Source organism: Labeo rohita, chromosome 21 (assembly GCF_022985175.1).
Source record: "Labeo rohita strain BAU-BD-2019 chromosome 21, IGBB_LRoh.1.0, whole genome shotgun sequence".
NCBI classification, from domain to species: Eukaryota; Metazoa; Chordata; class Actinopteri; order Cypriniformes; family Cyprinidae; genus Labeo; species Labeo rohita.
This window is the reverse complement of record NC_066889.1, coordinates 3582940-3599848: the sequence shown is the minus strand read 5'-3', so window position 1 is coordinate 3599848 and position 16909 is coordinate 3582940. Positions and strand designations below refer to the sequence as shown.

The 16909-nt window shown below is 33.4% G+C and overlaps 2 protein-coding genes across 5 annotated transcripts in view; one reads left to right on the top strand and one right to left on the bottom strand.

The window, feature by feature from the left end:
* LOC127152899 (glucocorticoid receptor) overlaps window positions 1-6315 on the top strand; it is a 77827-nt gene extending 71512 nt beyond the window's left edge. For both annotated transcript variants that reach the window (XM_051093791.1, XM_051093792.1), the window contains one exon: window positions 3003-6315. In XM_051093791.1, the coding sequence (XP_050949748.1) occupies window positions 3003-3155 (153 nt within the window). In that variant the 3' untranslated portion in view covers window positions 3156-6315. The remainder of the gene's footprint in view (window positions 1-3002) is intronic.
* Window positions 6316-6376: 61 nt separating this feature from the next.
* Window positions 6377-16909, bottom strand: part of LOC127152898 (rho GTPase-activating protein 26) — a 106516-nt gene continuing 95983 nt past the window's right edge. For 2 of the 3 annotated variants that reach the window (XM_051093788.1, XM_051093789.1), the window contains exons 21-24: window positions 12526-12561; window positions 11807-11917; window positions 9907-9998; window positions 6377-7466 (exon numbers count right to left, since the gene is read on the bottom strand). In XM_051093788.1, coding sequence (XP_050949745.1) covers window positions 7378-7466; window positions 9907-9998; window positions 11807-11917; window positions 12526-12561 — 328 coding nt within the window. In that variant the 3' untranslated portion in view covers window positions 6377-7377. The remainder of the gene's footprint in view (window positions 7467-9906; window positions 9999-11806; window positions 11918-12525; window positions 12562-16909) is intronic. The other variant, XM_051093790.1, reaches the window with a different exon arrangement.

Here is a 16909-nt window from a genome sequence, read left to right as displayed (position 1 = left end):
GGTCTTTAAAATCCTTTAAAGTTTGTGAATCTGGAAAAAAATAAAAAAAAATACAAAATTCAAGGCCCTGGAAAGTTTTTGAAAATAAACATACATAAATACAGGTCCTTGAAAGTGCTTTATAAATATATATATATATTTTGAAGAAGTTTTCTGGAAAAAAATCCATACTATTCCCTCCGTTCCACTAATTTGTGTTATTTCGCCAACACGTTGTGGCCTATACATACTAGCTGGCTTGATTTGCATTAGTTACACACAATTATGCATTACGTTAATTAAACGTTACAAGAGCCTAAGCTTTTCAATAAAATCCATGAAAAAGTTAATATCAGATCATTTTAGAAAACGGTATAGGATCCTTCAGTTTTATGCACTTCAAAAATACGACAAATAGAATATCATATCTCTGTCATATGGCCAAAAAAAGAAAAAAAAACTGTAACAATGTATCTTACAAGGTAACACGATGTAACCTTGCGCTCACTTGAAATGTGTCCCCACATTAAATCCTTGAATTTTAGGGTATTGGACCTGGAAAGTCCTTGAAAAGTCCTTGAATTTGAAGTTAACCAAGGTGTGGGAACCCACAAATACATATATAATAGCAATGAGGCAATAATAATTAGTATCAAAAGCAAGTAATCATATGGTTTTATTGAACAAATACAAAATGTATTATAAACAATAGAGCTAAAATACATTATGCATTATAACACCAATGTTTGTCTGACGTTGTTTTTACGCTTTATTGCGCCGATCTAATCCTTGTTTAACACTGACTCAGAGTGAGGGTTTAAACTTTAATTTTGAAATTACAATGAACAGTTTGCATATTGAGAAAGATATTGATGTATTTTCATGTGTTTGTGTAGGTTTATAAATGATTCACCTTGCAAATCTGATGAAATAACGCAAGTTGCGTTCGCATTATAATAAACCAAAACCCACAAAAACATGCAAAGATGGAGGTTTAGACACTCCACACATGCAAATGAAACAGTTTGTTCAGCAGCATTTACGGAGCTGAACGGAGCTGCTCAGACACGCACATACGTAACTGCTTGCGTGTAAATAATTAAAACACATATATTAAACCAGAATCGCATTTATATATGTAACTGAATCATATCGTTTGTGAATTCTAAATAGGATTGTGCTTTATTATGTTTAAATGGGTTTACTATGTGGAATGTGCCACATCCAGTATTTTGTCGATTACTCGACATGGGCAAAATGCAGTTGAGGGTTTTTAAGGATACTAGAATCGAAGAATTGTTGCAGCCCCAGTTAGTAATCTACCCAGCACTGGTAATAAACCTCAGTACTTCAGGAGGCGTTAAAATTACTGTCAAATCTTTGTCATTTTAAAGAAAGTTACAGCAGATTCTCTTTAAAGGGGTCATTGGATGCTCATTTTCCACAAGTTGATATGATTCTTTGGGGTGTTAATGAAAAGTCTATAATATACTTTGGTTAAAAATTCTCAATGGTTGTGTAAAACAACACCCTTTTTACCTTGCCAAAATCAGCTCTGCAAAAAACATCCCATTCTGGTCGAGGCTGCTTTAAATGCAAATGAGCTTTGCTCACCCCGACCCCCCCTCTTCTCTCTGTGGAGTGACAAGCATGTTTACTTTAGCCGCGTTTAGCCACATTTAGCCGCTAAACTTGCTAACTAGCACATTGTTAGGAAAGGCGATCATAAGGATTCATAAAAAAACCCTTACACTCACTTCTGATGTAAGTGAAGCTGGATCACGAATGATTCGCGCGGACATATGTAGATCGGGAGGCGCATTCCCTTCACAAACAAACGTAATCTACTGCAACTTCAGCGGCTCAGATGTCAGGAGTAAATGATAACTACATTCATTATTACATCCAGCAACACAACACCTCAATCTCTCAATTCTTGTTTAACTTACATCCCTGCTCCGGCATCAAAACATGGAGGCTGGACTAAGGTAAAACGCTCATGTCAATCAACTATCGTGGGAGCGGCCTCTGTCGATGTGACGCCACAACGACAGGCATCTGAAATGGCTCGATTTGAAAAAGTGGATATTATTTTCACAGATCAATTAAAAATCACTGCATGGATTTTTATCATTATACGGTAGATTTGTACATACACTGACAACACACATTAATGTTCAAACAACATGTAAAAGTGAACTTTGCATCTGATGACCCCTTTAAAGACCTTACAAAGAAACTGACTTTTGAGGGAGGTTCCTAGTCCTAAATGTGTGGACTTCTTATTGGTATGAAGTACAATACATATGTAATTGATGTATTTATGTTGGTTTTGAAAATGGGTTATACCACATAAAAAAAAAAAACCTTTAACAACCTTTTGATCTGTTTTTTTTTTTGTTTGTTTTGTTTTTTGATGGCAGCTGACAGTTATCTTTTAATTTCAAAGTAACGCAATTAAATTAATTTGTGGTAGCTGACATTCTAAGCCTTGTTTAAAAGAAAATATGCATATATTTTGAATGACAACATTACATCAAAAATAATTCTGTAATTTTTGGCTTCTTATTAGGCAGAACTGTTGATCAAAGACAGTAAGCTAATGAAGACAGAATGTGTGCTGGGTTCTCAGCCCTGTCAATAAAAAGTCCCGTCCTAAATATTTGCAGATATATCAGCCATGGTCAGTGTTGCCAGGTCTGTGATTTTCCCACGAAATTGGGCTACTTTAGCACTATTGCTGCAGGTTAAAGTGACCCCAATAACTAAATGATAAATGATATTTAGTCCCTGAAATATGAATTTTACCAGGGCAACCCTGCCAAAAAACATGTATTTTACCCCCTTGTGCTGGTTTTGGACTAGTTTTAAGTTGCAATTGGGCAAGTTTTTTGAAAACCTGGTAACTTTGGCCATGATGATATATTGGTCGATCACTACTTGTGAATGTACACACATTAGGTTGCACTGTTGGCATCGTGCAGTGTGTAAAAGTCATATTGAAATGCCACTTCTGTCCACAGATGGTGGAGGGGCTTCTCAACTTCTGTTTCTACACGTTTGTGAATAAATCTCTGAGCGTGGAGTTTCCTGATATGCTGGCAGAGATCATCAGCCATCAGCTACCAAAATTTAAAGACGGGAGTGTCAAGCCTCTTCTGTTCCATCAGAAATGACCGCCTTAGATCATAACAATGCCTTATATACACGCCACCCTTTTCTTACCAGCGCTAGTCCAACCTGCCCGCTTTCCCCCAAACGTCCCGAACGAATTGAGGGATACAGTCGCTCCTGCTTGGTTCTCAAAGGAAACAGGTGACTCTTCAGAAAAATGTTTGTGGAGAAGGACAAAGTCATGTGTGCTTGGAGCAGACATTTTTAGCGATACTTTCTCTTTTTTTGCATGTACACTGCTGAAATGTTTACAAAGGTATATCAAAAAAGGGAAATGTGCCTTTTTTGCGCTTTGCGAATCAATTTCGGATATTTCTCAGGCTACAAAATTCATGTCGATGATTCACATTCATCACGTCCGTTTCTGCCCGTGTTGCGACGGTTCTCTGTAGGTGGCAGCTCAGCGCTCCCCAGAGGTGCTCGAAATTTCGAAGCAGCCCATGAAACATAAGACCATTTTATGCTGGTTTTTTTGAAGTCTAATCCAATCTCCAAAATCATTAAAGAATTTTGCATGGAGAACCATGCCAATGCCACAAGGTAATTCAACTCAAATCAAGATTTGTTCCATGACTGACAGCAAATGCTGAATTGTTTCTTTGCTTTTTGAATAGGCTCCATTGAAATTTAATTTGAAGGGATAGGTCGCTCAAAAATTCCATTGAATTCTTTTAGTGAATTTCCCAACTCTCATGTTGTTCCATGTAACACAGAAGAAGAAATTCTGAATTTTACATTCAGTTGCAATGGCTGCTGGCTGCAGCTTTCAAAAAAAAAAAAAAAAAAAAAAAGTGACAAAGACATTATGAAAGTCTTACAAAGTGGCTCGTCTGTGACTCATTCTGTATTCCAAGTTTTATTAATTCATACAATAGCATGGTGTGATGAGCAAACCAAATGAAAGTCATTATTCACTGAAAATGTATCTATTCAGTGAGCTCCAATCCATTTAGACATTAATATAAAAATGACATTCATTAATCAGATCTTCTTGTCAGTCCTCATTTTGGAGGGAAAAAAAAGACTAGGATGTTCTTTAAAAATACAACTTTTAATAATAAATATACTAAAATAAGTCATTCTTGAACAACATGAGGTTGAGAAAATGTTTATAAGCATTTGGATATAAAACGGAGAGGTGGTGATGGTAAGTTATGAAATCAGCGAATGAGTTCAGGGTTAATTTGTCAGCTTTCCATCCATTCTGGCCACGTTCAGATTAGCATATCCCAGCATTCCCCTCTTGTCGTCTGCCGTTGGTTCATGCAATCCGATGAATGTTTGCACGCGCTTGAGGTTGCACATCCTCCGACATCTCAGACTTTTTATTTTCCGTCATCCCGTTTTTAATTGAAATGTTTTTGGAATGCTCTCTGCAAATTCTAAATCTGGCAGCCCATATGAGGCCCACAAGTTTTGACCCACTTTTCTTGTCTTTGTCTTTGATGTATCCCTGTGGTGCCAAGCCACAGTCGCACTCTTTTGTGGTAACATCAGAACAAAAGGAACATTTGTTGTTGTCGTGCTCGGGCCTGTGTTTGCTCATTGTTACGTGTCAACTGACATTCATGTCTGCGCTTCAGGGTTTTTGCACCAGCTACGCTTGATTACCAGCGTAAAGGAATAATTCATCCAAAAATGACAGTTCTGTCAGGATTTACTCTCCGTCGTGTCATTCCAAACTCACATGTAGTTAGTTTTCAGTCACTATGAACTACGTCGTATGGAAAAGTGCTGTGTGAAGATTCTTCACAATGTCGTCTTGTTCCACAAAATAATTATTTTATTTTATTTTTTTAAATATGGGTTTGAAACGACACACGGGTGAGTAAATAACGACGGAGTTTTCATTTATGTAATATTCCTTTTATAATATTTTTTTTTGTTTAAAATACATGTTGCACTTGAGTATCCTGCACATTTCTGGAATTATTAGTGTTTGTGTATATAAGACAATTGAACATTCAAACATCGACCTAGCAAAGCTATTTAAAAACTATATTTGTTTGTTCGACTCGGATGATCGAGCTGTTAATTTTGCCGCTATGGTCATGTACAGTATTAAAACTTAAAAGTTAATTTCCAGCGTAGGACTCGTGTCACCGAGCCACTGTTTGCTTGACGCTTATTTCCGACAGCTGACGTGAAACGGAAACGTCGCAGTACATATCCCAGTCCTCCTGGTGGATTCCTCAACTATTTTACGAGACGATTTTTTTACAAATTCCTCGCTAGGTTTGTGAGATGTCGCGTTTTTTCTATCCGTTTCACAGTAGGCCTTGCAAAGGGAGTTTGTGAGCCATAAAACGTAGGTTGTATAAATTCCGAAGTATGCTGAAATGTCTAGAAAATATTTTTTTCGTTGGGTAATGATTGATCATTTTTAAACGAAACTAAAGCGAAAATATAACGACACAGATTCTCTTTGATATACACATCATTTTACAACAAAATAATTTGTATTGCTATCTTTTTTGTCAAGAACTATATTACAGATGCACTTTTAAGGAAAAAGTGTTGTTGTATGTAAATGTAAATTCTATAAATCTATAGGGAATATATATATGAGTAATCACTGTTTTAAAGAATAAAGACAGCTTAGAGTTATAAGTCGGGGATGCAAGTATATTTTGTATAGTGCAACAGAGTGACCAAAGCGACGCGGATTTAAAACAAAATAACAAATAAATATTTAAAGCAGTTACATTTTACAGTAGCACTTACTACCCAACTCTAGGCTCTTTTTACTTTATTTTATCCTTTTCTATTTCTTTTATAAAGATTTAGGCTTTGGTCTCATGTATAATGCTGTACAATTAACTAGTAAAGATATAAATAAAGCTGTGTGTATGTAATGCATCAGAGCCTGAGAATTTGCACTACCCTAATACTGGCCTGACATAGTATATTTTGTACAAAAATTCATGCAGATACTATCTTTAAAGATTAAGGGCAAATCATATTTCACTGGTATATGGCTTTCATTAAAGTCTTTTGTTTTGTTTTGTTTGCATTTCAGTTATATGTAAAATAATCCAATGTAAAGGATATACAATGTCTATTTGTTTGAAAAAATAGTTTTGTATGACTTCTGTATTACACCTCTCCTGTAGTCAATGTCGATCTTTACACATATTTGATTAAATGTTGGACAAAATTTGATCTTTGTTTTGCTGTGAAATCTTTGTTTTTTCCCCATTGGATCTGAATTTTGACACAAATCTACACTTTGTCCCACTGCTTTATAACTGGTATGTAAATGAACAGAATACCATTAAAAACATTTTTACAACACTCAGATTAAACAAGGTCCAAGTACACTTATTGGAAAAAAAAAAAGATTTGATGAATGTTTTTATTCAATAGAAAAAAATCCAAAACAACTGAACCATGTTTTTATTCGTTTGACATCCTAAAGAATATTAAGGCTCAGAAAATTGTTTATGTAAAAAGATCAATTGAGCTATCAAAAAATTAAGTTAGTGTGCTACAGTAAAAATATATAATTCACATTTACAAAAAAATTATACCTTATCAGTTGTCACTTATTTACAATGTTAATGCACTCCAAAAGAACACAAATCTCGTCAGAGATGATGCTTAAATAAGAGTGGTTTACATATGACGTTAATTCACATTAAGAAATAATTTACACTCTTCCGCTTGCTAAGAAAGGAAAAAAGTAAATTCTGAATTTTTTTTTTTTTACAATTTTTCCTGATTTACAAAAGAGTGCAAGAGTTTTTTTTTTTTTTGTCCCCCCCCCCAGACAAAATTAACAGTTTATCTATTAGTAGTACTAAACAAAACAGATACGAGGACCACAAAAGACATTCAAAAAGCCCCAGACTGCATAGAAACAGCACATCGTGGTGAACCGGGACGTGCTCACACATAAAAGCGTTATTTATAAAAAACAATAATAGTAATAAAAACAAATCCCTAATTCATTATAACCCCCTAAATACACATTTTCTTGATTGTGGCCGAGACAGCAGCAACTTGGTCCCAGGGTTTTTGTTTTTTTCCCCCTTTTACCTTGTGTTGAACTCTGTGTTAAACAGTGGCAATGCATTGTGGGATGTGTGGAACAATGACGCGCTGGGGGAATGCCACAGTTGCCAAAACACCACATTATTACACAGACACGCTCAGGCATACTAACTCGGCTTCAGTTGTTTTCAAAAGCGGGCTCTGTGCCTCATCGCCTTCATTGACTTCCAGCTAGACGAACTCCACGTAGTTCTCCGGAATTAACCCCGTCTTCCCGTCCAAGGTGCCCTCCAGCCAACCTGGTTCTCTTGATGGATGAACTATGAGACAAAGATGCAAACGAAAGATCGTTTCGGATGCTGCTGACAACTTTATCCCCTATTTATACTCTGTTTCCACAGTGTGAAAGGAATAAGGACTGTTCCAGATTCAATTAAGTCTCTATGTGCAGTATCACCCAACAAAAATAATCAACTTGACTGTCTCTCCCCAAGAGGCCCAATAAATAATCCTAAATAGGGCTGGGACCTGACATAATTTTCACGCTTGGATTCAATTTGATATTGTTTATTTTGAATATGTATCAGGTACAGTACATGGCTTAATGAATCTTTTTTTTTCCTTCTGAAGCATCACTGAGTGTTTGAACTTTCTGTAATAGTTGCATAGTTTTCATTGCGTGTGAAAAGATGGATCTGAAAATCATACAGCCATTGTTGGAAAGGGTTCAAATACACAAAAATGCCGAAAAAACAAAGAATTTGAGGGACCTGAAGGATTTTTCTGAAGTACAGCGGGCAGTTTAACTGTTCAGGACAAACAAGTGACTCATGAACAACCATCACTAAACAAACAAACAAAAAAGGGGGTCATTTTTATAAATTCAACTATTATTTTCTCTTGTGGACTATATGTAAAAGTATTTTGTGAAATATCTTATTCAGGTCAGTACTAAAAAAATAACATACATTTTACAGATTCTGCAAGGTGTATGTAAATTTTTGTAAAACAAAATCTCTCAACTACTGCTGTAAAATATACATGTTACTTCCAAATTAATATTGAAGGTTACAATTAACTAATTTGTATACAACTCATTTTAGCTATCGTAATAATAAAGTTATAATACTAGCTTTACAATTACATAATTATATTTCTACTCCGATTTTTTTTTTTTTTTTTTGAAATATAAACTTTTAAATGGTCGATGTCATAAAAACCTGACTGATTTATTCAAACATTACACTGAAGAACAGTAAAAAAAAATATTGTAATGTGTATGTTATTTGGTGTATATATTTGAAAAAATGCTCCTCTCTAGAGTTTTCTAGCTGACTAATGAGTTTATGGTGACTGCAATTGTTTTTTTCTGAGGTAAATGTGACATTACATGACATTGCTGCTATACTGACGTCTTTCTGCATTTGAAACACTGATTAAGCGATTACCTGAGAGGGGACTTTGGTAAGTTGTACTTTTTCTTTTAACATACCTTGATGTTTTTCCATATTTATTTAATGTTAAAACTGGTATTAAAGCAGATGAGAGGACCAGTTTGACACTTCTCTTGAACTGAAGCACTACAGCGATCCGTCACTCCACAATAAACAGCGGCAAAACGGCATTTATTGTTTGAATTTTGTAATAAAATGGACAGAAATCTGAGATTTTGTTATATATAAAAAGTAACAAAACACAAAGCTTATTGCCATTTATTGGATGGGAGGTACACTTTCATTTTAAATGCAGCTTCAAACGATCCCAAATGTGGATGTAAACAGTCTCAGCCAAGGAAGAAGGGACTTTATCTAGCGTAACAAGTGGTTATTTTTTATAAAAATAATACAATTTATATACTTTTTAATGTCAAACGCTTGTCTTGTCTTGTTCTGCCTGAACTCTGTTTTTTTCCGGTTCATGACAGTTAGTGTATGTCGAAAAACTCCCATCTCATGTTCTCCCCCAACTTCAGAATCGTCCTGTATCGCTGTTTTACCTTTTTTGTTAAAGGTGTTTGATCTTCTTTGCATGTTCACTTTGCAAAGACTGTGTCGGTACTTCTGCAGCGATGTAGGATGATTTTGAAATGATTTTTGAAGTTGAGGGAGAAAATACGATTGGAGATTTAAAGAGATTAAAAAGATTAAAAAGTATTTCAGTTGTATTTTTTTAATGAAAATAACCAAACGTTTTGCTAGATAAGATCGGCTGGGATCATTTACAACCACATTTTGGATCGTTTGAAGCCGCATTTAAACTGCATTTTGGAAGTTCAAACTCAGGGCACCATATCAGTCCATTATATGGAGAAAAATGTTTTCCTCACAAAACAATTTCTTTATGACTGAAGAATGAAAGACATGAACATCTTGGATGACAAGGGGGTGAGTACATTATCTGTAAATGTTTGCTCTGGAAGTGGACTTCTCCTTTAAGACTTGATGTTGTTTCATAAACATGAGAATTGATTAAAATCAAGAATTCAATATTTTATTTATTTTACCCAGCCCTACTATCCTACACAGCCAAAACGCCTGAGGTTTCATTAAACAATCTGATCTACTGCTAAGCAGCGTCAAGTGTCAAACTGTGGCAGCTCGGAGCTCTGATACTTGTTAAGGGGCAAAAGGTGGAACAAAGCAGAGATATCAGTTTGCTGCCCTTATGCCGATGCTATAGTCTCAAACCTGCTTAACTAACCAGATATACCCAGTACACCCACTGAGTGCTAAAAATGGTGACCCCCCCTTGTGGACTTACCATTCTCAAATATGGTGCCTGCGATAAAGGACAACTCAGAGTCATGCTCGGCCTTACAGGCGTATAGTGCACGTGCCTTTCGTAGCGGAGGACTGGAGGAGATAAAAATATACATATTAGGGCTATCAATCTTTGAACACTCTAAATTAAGTCCATGTTTTGCAGATACATTTATTAACTTACTTGCAATCAATACTTGATCAGAAAAAATACCCTCATGAAGATAATTCAAAGATATCATTGAATTAAAAAGAAAAAACATGAAGGTGATATTTTAAGCTGGGTTTGGTCCAAAAGTATGTACATTTGCACAGGCTAATGCACTAATTTCATTAGTGTGATCCAAAAAAAAAACATTAACACAATTAAGTGTCAAATGTTCCGTGGTTTTTACAGCAACAAATAAAAGATACCTTAAAAGTACCATGATATTACCATGGCTTGTTAAAAATGATGTCATGGTAATGTTATGCTTTTATGCTATTATTATGCATACTATTATTATATAATAATACATACTTTTATGCATATTATGCTGCATATTATGCTATCTTTCTATCTATCTATCTTTATTTAGATCATGTTGTCTATTTATTTATTTAGATCATGTTGGTCTTTGAAATACCTTGTGTTACCATGTAAATACTATGGTAAATGAATGTGTTAATCGTTCTGTACCATATTATATAACAGGGATACACCCATATGAAAATACTGCCCAATATCAATATTTGATACTGTTTTGCCTGTTAGTTAATGAATGAATGAATGAATTAATTAATTAATTACAATAGAATAATGCACATTAGTCATTTTAAATGCTAAAAGTGAATTATAAAGCACAAAAATTATGTACATACGAAAAAAAAAATGGTATTCTTAATAGATGGATATAAGGACATTAATAAATTATTAGTGTTTTTAAAGATTAAATTCAAGTGAGCACTGGATGACAAAAAAGTCATCTAAACATGGGAGCTATGAGCAGTCATAATTCATTAAATATAAAATAACAACTGATATTGATGAATTACAAAACACAATAAATAAATAAATAAACAAACATTATGCTACAGATATATTGTGCATTCCTACTATTTATATAACATTTTAATAACCTTTAAATATGACTGACCAAAAAGTACCAGAAAGTACAATAGTATTCTTTGAATTATCTCCATTTAGACACCATAGTACATTAATATTCAAATCACTGAGTACCATAGTATCACCACCGTAGTACCACACTAAAGAGTAAGAAAAAAAAAAATTGGGTAACACTTTATTTTAAGGTGTCCTTGTTACACGTTACATGTACTTACTATTATTTATTATGCATAATTACATGCAAGTAACCCTAAGCCAAACCCTAATCCTAACCCATATAGTAATCACATGTAGTTAATATACAAGGATACATTAAAATAAAGTGTAACCAAAATTTGGGTAGCACTTTACTGTACAGTCCTGTTCTGCGTGTACATACTATGTACTTTTTAAGATATTTGATTAAGATCTTTGACTGGTTAAGAAGTAGGTGCTAACCCTGAACCTGAGCCTAAACCTAACCTTTAATCCATGTAGTCACCTTATTTTACCCAGTACACGTACTGTAAAATTAAGTGCACCCAAAATATGATTGGTGTACATGCATTCATTTACACTGACTTCATGAAATACATCATCATATGCATCGACAGAAATGACACTTGCCATAAAGCACAGTGAATTATTACCCACAGTGCATCAAGCATTGCCCCAGTGCTGAAGTTAGTTAATGTATACACTCAGATGTAAGGAGGGAAGGTGTGAATGTGCGAAGCTGAAGCTTAACACCGAGCGATTAGAATACTGCTCTGCTATAGATAGCCGCCTAAGCAGGCCAGAGCAGGACACACACCTGACGGGGGAGGATTCGCTGGAGGTGCTGGAGGCCAGCTGGGGGCTGGAGGGGGCAGAGAACATCGGCCACGAGGGGGAGCGCGGTGAGGTGGGACTGAGCGAGACCGGGCTGTGACAAACACACACACACACACACACACACAAGCGCTATGTGATCCCAGCACCCACATTTATGTTACAGCAGCTGCTGAGTTACAGCTTTCACAAGAGACTTCAAGAGGAAGTTGCATCATCGGTTTAAAGAAACAGACATAAATGCAGTTAAACATGCTGGAGAGTTTCATGCTTACTGGAAAAAGTTCAGCCAAAAATGACCATTCTGTCATCGTTTACACAACTTGTGTCTTTCATGTCCTGTGTGAACTCAGAAGGAGATGTTCTAATGAATGCTCAGGTCAAGCTCCTGAAATGACAGCTATTGACTGTGAATATTTGCCAAAACATCTCTTTTTGTCTTCCACACGACAATGAAAATCAGACGCTGGTTTCCTGAGTAAATGATGAGTGAATTGTCATATTTCGCAGAACTGTTCCTGGGTTAAACATGCTGAGGAAAAACACTGGTGATAATTTGTGTTAATGTAACATAAAGAGTAATTTAACATTGATCTGACAGGGGTTGTGTTTACTTATGTAACAGGTTTCTGTTTGTTTGTTTTTTCTTTTCAAAACTGTCCATAAAACGTGATTGTTGGCTATAAAACTAGATGAACTTACCTTGTCGATATGCTGCTGTGAACCTTTGGATTTTGACTGTAAATAATAAAAACATTATTAAATTATTTTTTTTGCGGTTTCAGCTTAACATGCATAAACACACAAGAATGCAAAAAGAAAAAAAATCATGGTCAGGCAAGTATTTAATATTTACAAAATGTCATATATAAGGCAAAGTTTGCAAGGCATAAAAAAAACACAAGTACATGATCTTTTTTTTTTTTTTATCAAATGTATATTTGTATTATTGTATTTTTATTAAAGCCAAGTATAAACCTCATCAAGTTACTGTTTTTAAGTATTTAACATTTATTCCAAAACAATAACTTAAGAGAAAAAGCCATTTAAACAATACATTTTATTTGTGTCTTATGTTTGTGAACTTATGTTCAGCTATTCATTTTAATTGTTAACTATTTTTTTTTTAATTTTCAGATCATCAGTCATCAAAGCTATATATATATATAATATTATTATTATTATTATTATTATTATTATTACTATTATATAATTTAAACCCATTCTCACTGTGCAAAGGCAAAGTGTGCAAGGCATAAAAAATAAACACAAGTACATTTTTTTTCTTTAAATCAAATGTAAATTTATGTCCCAGTCAAAATGAAAAAAGAAAAAAAAAAAAGAATTAACAATGTAATCAACAGTCTGTTTATTAAAGCAAAGTATGAATCTTATCAAGTTAGTGTTTTTAAGCATTTTACATTTATTGCAAAATAATATCTCAAGGGAATAGTCATTTAAACAATATATTTTATTTGTGAATTTATGTTCAGCTATTTATTTTAACTTTTAACTATTTTTGAAAATTTCAGATCATCAGTTATCGAAGCTCAGTAAATATTGGACCGACACAGAGATTTAGTTTAGATTTCACTTAGATTTTTCCACAGATCATGTTTTCATGCCATAACAGAAACACTGTTAAATTATTTTTTGCTATTTCAGCAAGAATGCAAGAAGAAGAAGAAAACCTGCATGGTCAGGCAAGTATTTAATATTTACAATAATTTTCACATAATGATCCTTTTTTTTTTTTATCAAATGCCATTTATAACCATTTAAACAATATATTTTATCTATGAACTAATGTTCAGCTATTTATTTTAATCATCAGTCATCAAAGCGCAGTAAATATTGGTCACAAACACGGACACTGACTTTCCCCCATTCATTCTCAATTACCCCCCACCAAACCTACCGCATGCTAGGGGGTAGGGGGTCTGTTAAAACTCAGCGGGCTCATTTGAGTTGGGACTATCTGTTTATCCAACCATTCTAAGATCGTCTGATTTGTTGCAGTTCTGTTTGGTGACAGAAATGATACACATCACCTTTGATCCTTAGTGAAACAATTCTGCTGCAGAATGAATTCTCTGTTGTGTTTTTCCGCATTTAAATAAAATCTTAAAAGAGGCGTAAATGAGTAAGTGGATATCATCATAATCAGTATTTTATTTCCACAGAAGCAAATGAAGCTGCTTATTGGACACTGTGGAATTTGTAGCCAAGCATCCGTCACACACAAACACACTCATCACTACCCTGATGAGCATCTATTCACAGCAGACAGTGGGGTTGTCATGGGAACAGCATGACCTCAAGTGCTGAGTTAACTTTAATAATCTAAAAGTCCATACATTAGTAGTGTTAATGGACTCTCACACAGTCCAATTCAGTCCAAAATGCATTGTGTGTCACACACAAACCCTATCCTTATGCATTTACTGTTTATAAAATGGAAAGTTCTGGTGTTCATTGGTCAATAAAACCACTCTAGAAATGCTAAAACATACAATATACAGTTATGGTGGCAAATATCTGTTTATCTAGCTAATTAACCTTGCTAGGAACTATATCTTCCAGCAGAAGCAAATGCTATGTTGGCAAGGGCATCTCATTTCAGATATTTATTCTGAACATGACACTAAAATAAACATGCATGGACCCATTTTCAGTAACCATTAACTATGTATATTGATTTCTTTGTGGCAAAGTCAAAGCAGCTATTATAATTTGTAATTTGTTGTGCTTATACACATTACAGGTCTTTGATAAATACAAATAAAATGATAAAAAAAAAAGAAAGTTAAAAAGAATAGCACTTAAAATAAATACTTTGTAACATTATATGTTTTTACTGTCACTTTTGATCAATTTAATGTGTCACTGATAAATAAAAATATGCATTTCTTAAAATAAAATAAAATAAATTAAAATAAAAGTGTTCTTGAGCACCAAATCAGCATATCAGAATTACTTCATTATGAATAAAATAAAATAAAATAAAAATTACCCCAAATGTTTTATAGTGTTGCAGTGTTTCCACAAAAATTTAGGCACCATAATTTTTTTTTTCAACATTAATAATAAATGTTTTTGAGCACCAAATAAGCATAACAAAATTATTTAATTATGAATAATAAAATAATAATAATAATAATAATAATAATAAAATAAAATAAAATAAAATAAAAATTACCCCAAATGTTTTATAGTGTTGCAGGGTTTCCACAAAAATTTAGGCACCATAATTTTTTTTTTTCAACATTAATAATAAATGTTTTTGAGCACCAAATAAGCATAACAAAATTATTTAATTATGAATAAAAAATAAAATAAAATAAAATAAAATAAAATAAAATAAAATAAAATAAAAATTACCCCAAATGTTTTATAGTGTTGCAGGGTTTCCACAAAAATTTAGGCACCATATATTTTTTTTCAACATTAATAATAAGTGTTTTTGAGCACCAAATAAGCATAACAAAATTATTTAATTATGAATAAAAAATAAAATAAAATAAAATAAAATAAAATAAAAATTACCCCAATTTTTTCCTAATAGTGTTTTGGGGCTTCCACAAAAATGTTAAGCACCATAAAACTTTTTTCAGCAGTAATAAGAAGTGTTTTTGAGCACCAAATTAGCATAACAAAATTATTTAATTATGAATAAAATAAAATAAAATAAAATTTAATTTAATTAAATAAAAAAAAATTATAGTGTTGCAGGGTTTCCACAAAACATGTAGGCACCATAAAACTTTTCTTTATCTTTAAAAAGAAGTGTTTTTTGAGCACCAAATTAGCATATCTGAATGATTTAATTACGAATAAAATACAAATTTTGGTAGTGTGTCAGGGTTTCCACAAACATTTTAAGCACCAAAATAAATAAATATATATATATATATATATATTTTTTTTTTTTTTTTCAACATTAATAAGAAGCATTTTTTCAAATCAGCATATCAGAACTATTTAATTATGAATAAAATAAAATAAAATAAAATATTATTTATAGTGTTGCAGGGTTTCCACAAAAAACATCAGGCACCATAAAACTTTTCATCTTTTTTGAGCACCAAATTAGCATATCAGAATGATCTGATTATGAATGATTATAATGATGAAGAATCATGTGATACTGCAAACTTGAGTAAGGAATAAATAACATTTTACAACATATTTTTAAACAGACAACAGTTATTTTAAATTGTATTAATATTTCACAATATTACTGTTTTAGTGTACTTTTGATGCCTTTGGAGAGCGTAACTCTTCTTTCAAAAACATATTTACTTTATTTTCTTCAGAACTTTAATATCATTGCCACAAAGCCTGACCGTACTAGATGTTCAGTGCCACCTACTGAAGAAATGTATTATTAATTACAAATATTTATCAATAGAAAATTGATTTGAGAATAGCATGTGAATTTGGTCACAGCGCCACCTACTGTAAATAACAGTAAATCTAATCATAGCTTTTAGACTATACAAATAATTCAGAATACAAACAGTTTGGAAAATTAACAGATGCATTATCTTTATGTGTTTAATATGTTTACGTTCCATAATATGCATTATTACAATTTCCTGTGACTTTCATATGAGTGTAGATGTTTGCATACGCTTGCCCTTTGCATTCAGCTACTTTAATTTCTAGTCGAGGCACCATTTTCATTTTCTTGACTGTGAGAGGCAACATAATTCAACTGATCACACGTTTTCTCAAGCAGTTCATCAATCTCCAGGTCTCCATTGATTTACAGCCTGCTGTGTCCTCAGGGGCCTTTGAGACGGGTATATCAGCACTGTCACACTTAATATATACGTCTATATATAGACGTCAGCATTCATCTCGATCCTGTGGCTTTATATACCACCGAACACACACGCACGCCTCAGTGCTGTAACTATTAATCTCATAATATCACAGACGTTTACCTGGATTAACCTTCGCTGACTACAAAACAAATAGGTGCTGCTGGGACTGCAAAAATAGGATTTTCTTCTAATTCCATGAAAATATTTAGATGCTATATAACTACTACCATGCCACATTTGAATAAACTGCTGAGTTT